Here is a 6,034-nt window from a genome sequence, read left to right as displayed (position 1 = left end):
GGTGAGGCTCGCAAAAAATAGGAAATTTTGCAAATTAAAGAGAGAAGATTTAAAGATAATGCAAATTACGTATTATAAAATGTTTTTGTTGGTTGTGATCGTGTTACTGCTTAAAAGAAAATTTGCAAAATTATCTGAAGAATTATCTGAACCCAATTATCCCAACCCCCCCTAGTGGCGCCGCCCCTGGTACCATCAGTTTCCTAAAAAGTACTATAAGTTGTTGCACTGTTTTTTTTTGTATCATCGTCTGTATATATTTGCAATATCTGGAAGATTTTCACAAATCCAGGAAAACAAAAAAATATGTATAGCTCTAACACCTGTGTACAGTCTCAATATTTAAGCAAAGCATGGAATTGTGATTTCTTTATGCTTCAAAAATGATCCTCTTCTCAGCAATCTTGCACTGATTTAGTATTTTATTTGTACACTTTGAATCACACGCTTCATTAAATAACCAGCCTGAACAATACTTCTGTATGAGAATTAAATAGAACTCACATCGTGTATAATTGGAAAATATAAACATTTTGCAGAACAGGAGAGTTAACGCAGCGTGAGAGCGAAGAGAACAAAAACGAATACAGATAATTAGAATGTGAATTTAAAAAACATAGGTTAACCCAAATAATAGTGATTGTAAGTTAACATCTTCCTTTATACATGCCCATTACTCGTTATTTTATCACCTTAAGATAATGAGGTGGAGTTTGCTGTTGGTGTTGTTGCTACTGGCGACATGCGGTACGTGAATTTTTCAAAAACACTATTATTGTCGGCTATATTCATCTCGCAGATGTCGTTATTTGTGTCGCAGATGTCGTATGCAATGCATTTCTATATAATTTATCATAGCTGCAAGAAAGAAAAAGCAATTCTTCCCAAAACATGAAGTTGGAACGAGAAAAAGTCGCCATCATTTCAGTAGCAGCAAAAATAGTGTGTATATGTTTGATATATTTTTGGTATAATAATTCTAATGTTTGTTCTTGTAGTTAAGAAATAAAAAATAACTTTTGTCGGATGCAGGGGAATGCATAAAAACGCAAATTAAGCATGGTAATATGTTCCAGAAAATACCTCTAATTTTCTTTCAGTTTTTTGGTAATTTAAAAAAACGAGAATAAACTCTCAGTACCAAATATTCTTCACAGTTCGTGTTCTTTTAGTTACACTATTTTTCTTTTTATAAAATAAAGTAAAATAAAAATGAGCAGAAAATATTTAGGCGTGGTTAAGGTCTTATTAAGGTATTTGGGTAGGTTTGGGGTGTTGTTGCTGACATATTTCCAGTTTTCCAAGACAATGGTTATAAGCAATAAAGTCCATTCCTTTCAGTGTCTGAGACTCACATTTTATAAAGATTTTTTATCTAAGGAAAGTTATTCCATGCACAAAAACAAGCTGAATGAAATTCTGCGTTTTCTTACTTCGCTTAGAACATTTGAGTCAAATATTGAACAAAGCTCAAAGTGTCCAGTATCCTGAAGACATCGACTCCTTTCGGAATAAATTCGATGATGATGGTTTTAATCGCGCAGAAATTGAGAGAAGAACACCCCAACGCGATGAAATGGTTGATTCAAAGGATTCCACTGAATTTAACTCTTTTTCTGATGACCAACCTATTCTGTGGAGTGATCCGCGCAGTATTGACAGTAAGATAACACGTGTGTCAAATCTCGATAAAAAAGGCGGCGATGGAGAAGAAGCGCCTGATGGAGCTCCAGCTGTTGATATGCCAAATACCGTGCTTCCCAACCCAAATATATATGGAGGTTTTCCTGAAAACGATGTGTGGGGGAATTTCGAACTACCAGCGCCAAACACTATCGATCATTTGAAGCTAGCTTTAAAGATGAACCACCACCGACCGAACTATGCAGGTATTATTTTTATTTATTTTAATTCAAATATATGCTTGAGTTCTTTTTGTGTGTATATTCGGCAGATTTTGACAGCTGTTATAGTAGATATGAATTACCTCGTCAACTACTTTTAGGTGATCAAGCTAGTGACATGAATGATCAGTTGTACGGGTATGAGCACCATGCCTTACCAGAATACGATGTGTTAGAAACACCACCTTTTCAGGAAGTGATGTGGCAGAATGCACAACTACAGCAAGCTCTAAAAGGGGCCAAAAAACCCGGTTGTGCCCCAGGAATGGGGTCCTGTCCGCCTATTAACAATCCAGCTATGTGCCAAAATCTTCAGCAAGCATGCGTGGCTAACGCGCAACACCCAAAAGATCCAAAGGTGGATTACGAAGCACCATGTGCCGATAAAATATTAGAATTATTTGGGTGCAAAAAGCCTGCAGAACCGAATCCGAATCCGAAACCCAAACCAAAACCGAAACCAAAACCGAAACCGAAGCCAAAACCTATTCCGATTAAAGAGAAAAAGCCACCTCCAAAAGAAAAGGATAAAGAAGCTGATGAAGGAAAAAGGCCTGGGGAACAATTAACTTCAGAAGATAGTGGCTCCAAGTTAACTGAAGAAAAATTAAAGCAAATACTAGAAAAGGGAAAAAATGAAAAGGGTAGTGCAGAGAACTCTAAGGGATCGAGTGAGACCACAGCAGAGGCGTCAAAATCTCCTGAAGGCGCAGAATCCAATGCAGAGAATATAGGTGGAACTGAACAAGTTTCAAAGTTAGCAGAACACACTAAAGCCGCTACAGACACCACGCAAAGTGATGATTCCACAAGTACCCAACAATCAGCTGATGCAAATGTGTTAGCGCAAGGACAAGCCCGTCAAGCGTTTAATAAAGGCGCGAAAACTTCTCCTGAACTAGGCAGAGTTGGTTTAATGAATGAAGAACAATCTATAGCGTTAATGACTGCTATTGGGAATGATTTGCAAAAAAGCTTGGCTGAAAAGTTTCAAGGTGATGTTGATGACGAAAAAACAAGTGCAAGTGTGACTGAACACAAAAATGATGACCACTTGACACCTGACAAAACGGGAGGTGAACTTACAAAATCTGACAAAGATAAGGAAGTGATATCTTCTTTTGCGACTGACACAAACAAACACGAGACTGAAGGTAAGGAAATTTCCTTAAAAGACAAATTAGGGTTAAAAAACTTTTACGACAGTACCAAAATTTCTGACCAAAACGAACGACGGGTTGAAAAAAATCACGAGACAAAGGAATACGTTGAAGCAGATGAAAAAGAAGTTAAGACATATTACTAGTAGGAGCGTTTTTTTTGCATGATCACCATGTTGTTATGTAGTATGATCACCACGCATGTAGAATGTATTCACATTACGGAAACCCTCCACAAAAATCATCAAGTTTCCAGTTTCCATGCTTGTTAGCGTCTACCGCTCTCAAGTTACCATTGCCACACCTTGTTACATTGGTAATTTGTCACGAACAGCATGAAATGTCAATACCTAATGGATGTTTTTGTTCGAGTCGTCTACGCCAGAGAACAGACTGACGGGTTTCTCACTTTTTTTGTATAGTATTTTTTAAAGTTGAACATAAACAACGTTAGGTAAATTTTATTTTCATTTCTTTGTGTTTTATGTTTTCTATATGCCATGTATATAATACCATCCATGCCAAAAGCGGAAAGGGTGTTTTTTTCATGTCTAAGTATTTCCGATATAGAGATTCCAAAGAATTGTGATTCATTTCCAGAACGTATCATGTTAAACGATTATAAGGAAAATAGAATAAAAAAGGACGGGCGTTAAGAAAAGGAGGGGCATTGCATTGCAGTTAGTCTCCAAACGAAGGTTTGTTATAAAAACACGAATCCCGTATTTATTATTATTTATTTATTTATGACAATAGCACTTCAGCTTATTATGACTTTGTGTTTTCCTTTTGTGGGAATTTAAGGACACTAAAAATTTTGGAAGTTTTGGCTCCTTCTTAAGTGTTCCTACAAAATGTCTTAAAAAATCTCCTAACACGACTCTTGATTTTCTGGTTAGTTTTCTATGGAGAGCCGAGCATGTTCGTTCTAAATCTTTTACCTGTGTTCTTATATCTTTTTTTATTATAAAAAATCGAATAGCATTGATCAAATCAGCGATACCAGTATGCATTAATTGTTGATAAAAATAAGTAATTTTGAAAGGGTTACCCCTATTCAGTCTGGAGGGGGAAGGGGTGGTGTTTTTTTTTAATAACTATTTTTTGCTATGCTGCATGGTTATGATACTTACTGAGTTTTTATATTTATATATTAGACACCTGCATGCCAGGTCCCATACATCTCAGAGCTTTAGATATTGGCTATTACTCGAAACTACCCCTAAAAATCTCCATGAAATCCTTATAATCTGGAAAATATAGTAACTTTCGTTATCACTTACAAGACAACTTTATTTTATTGAGGGGAATATTTCTGAGAATATTGGTCACGTGTATAATCCGATTACCCGATTTTTCAAAATCGAGGAAAACGGATTTTCGGGCAATTTTTGTCCTTTATTCATGCAAACTATGTAAAAACCGGATAGTATGTTGGGTATCAGAAACTTTAAAGAAAATGTAAAATTTGCTCACGAAAGTAATTCAATTTTAAGCAGATAGTGGTATCTTAGACAAACTTCAAAAAAGGGGTTACATAAACAAAGAATGTTTGCTGCCATTTTGTTTCTTTTATGACGTTCTAAGTTTGATTCAATTTATGCTGTTACGCGTACTGAAATCATTTAGCCTGATTGTCCAAGCTTGATCTTTTAGTATAAGTTGGTATAAGGCTATTATTATTATAGAGTTATGTTCCACTAAAATGGGTTCGAAGTATGTTCTCAGTTGTCGGTTTTTGTTGTTTCTTTATTAAAAAAAGTTATCGTGCTTAAAAACTTAACGAAATTGATTTACTTTCACACCTTTAGGTAAAATGAATTCTGACCGTCTTTTCAAAAAAAAGCACTTTCCTTGTATTTACCTTTTTTGGATACCCAGATTCTAATCAGGCCGAGTGCTAAAACCGCAAGAGTTTTCTTGTAATCTTGCGAACAAATTATTTAAAAATAGTACGTTACGATACATTATAATAATAAATGGAATGCTGATGTGGCCTCACCTGAGCATTACAGATATCTCTGCATATTTTTCCACAGTCTTCAACAAAGGCGATATAGTACATCGCATTTTGTGCGAGTACAAAGAGGGGAAGGCGTACCGATATTTTACAAATGGTTTTATAAACAAAGTCATGTTTCATCCGTTAGATACAAATAGCAAAGTATGTTTGCACAAAATAAAATGTGTACCGAGTCAGAGAATTCGGTCTAAAATGTACAGCGTTTGGACAATTGTTGAAAAAAAAGGCAATGAAGAGCCTGGTGGAAAAACTATTAGTGCATACACCAATCCAAGAAATATATTAAATCGATGAGCTATGTCTTTATTAAGTAGGCCAAGACGAAGCTTTAACAACATCAATAAAAATTCATCTTTGGAATGCAACTTCGTTGTCTGCCAAATTTTTTAGGTGTGCCGGTAAATTTTCTTTTCACTGGATTAGAACAATATCTTCTCTGAACATATGGGGATATAAAGTCATGAAGAATATTAAATACTTCAATTGACTTGAGATTGGTAAAAAATTTCACATAATTTTGAGTAAGGAAAGTTTTATAAAATGGAGTAACACTTGGCTTTTTCTGTGATCTAACATATTTTGTTTTCTTTGGCTTGTTTGTTATATTCAGTAAAAAATTATTCATGATAAGAAGCAAGGAGATCGATAATATATATATAACTATATTTTGAAATGCTTAATATGTTAGGTTGAATAGGAGTTGAAGTAAAAAGTTTATTATTTATAAAAGATGATTATTTATTGTTGAATGTTGTGGTGTAACCATACTTGTTGTTGAATGTTTTGCGTTTGTTGATGGAGTGTGGATACATATAACAGGATTTCCTTTACCACAGAAAACAATAGGTGCAACAACATTTGAAGATAAACTAGATTTGTCTGAAAATGAATCTTCTGAAGAATATGTAATACTTCTTCTCGACGAATGAGGAGACATATTTTTAATT

General features: G+C 34.9%; 1 protein-coding gene across 1 annotated transcript; it reads left to right on the top strand.

Moving 5' to 3' along the window:
- The first annotated feature begins 530 nt into the window (after nucleotides 1-530).
- LOC130644889 (uncharacterized) lies at nucleotides 531-4,172 on the top strand. The gene is made up of 4 exons (XM_057450668.1): nucleotides 531-747; nucleotides 859-942; nucleotides 1,443-1,889; nucleotides 2,006-4,172. The coding sequence occupies exons 1-4, from the start codon at nucleotides 702-704 to the stop codon at nucleotides 3,208-3,210; spliced, it is 1,782 nt and encodes a 593-aa protein (XP_057306651.1). The 5' UTR covers nucleotides 531-701; the 3' UTR covers nucleotides 3,211-4,172.
- Nucleotides 4,173-6,034: the final 1,862 nt, after the last annotated feature.

The sequence above is a fragment of the Hydractinia symbiolongicarpus genome, chromosome 5, assembly GCF_029227915.1.
Source record: "Hydractinia symbiolongicarpus strain clone_291-10 chromosome 5, HSymV2.1, whole genome shotgun sequence".
In the NCBI taxonomy this organism is placed as follows: Eukaryota; Metazoa; Cnidaria; class Hydrozoa; order Anthoathecata; family Hydractiniidae; genus Hydractinia; species Hydractinia symbiolongicarpus.
The sequence above is the reverse complement of the archived record's forward strand: the minus strand, read 5'-3'. Positions and strand labels throughout refer to the sequence as shown.

Bases quoted from the DNA above. Each gene is read 5' to 3' on its own strand.
- LOC130644889 (XM_057450668.1), top strand. From the start codon at position 702: ATGAGGTGGAGTTTGCTGTTGGTGTTGTTGCTACTGGCGACATGCG. The intron at 748-858 runs GTACGTGAATTT...AATTTATCATAG, and splicing joins GTTGCTACTGGCGACATGCG to CTGCAAGAAAGAAAAAGCAA. The intron at 943-1,442 runs GTGTGTATATGT...TACTTCGCTTAG, and splicing joins TTTCAGTAGCAGCAAAAATA to AACATTTGAGTCAAATATTG.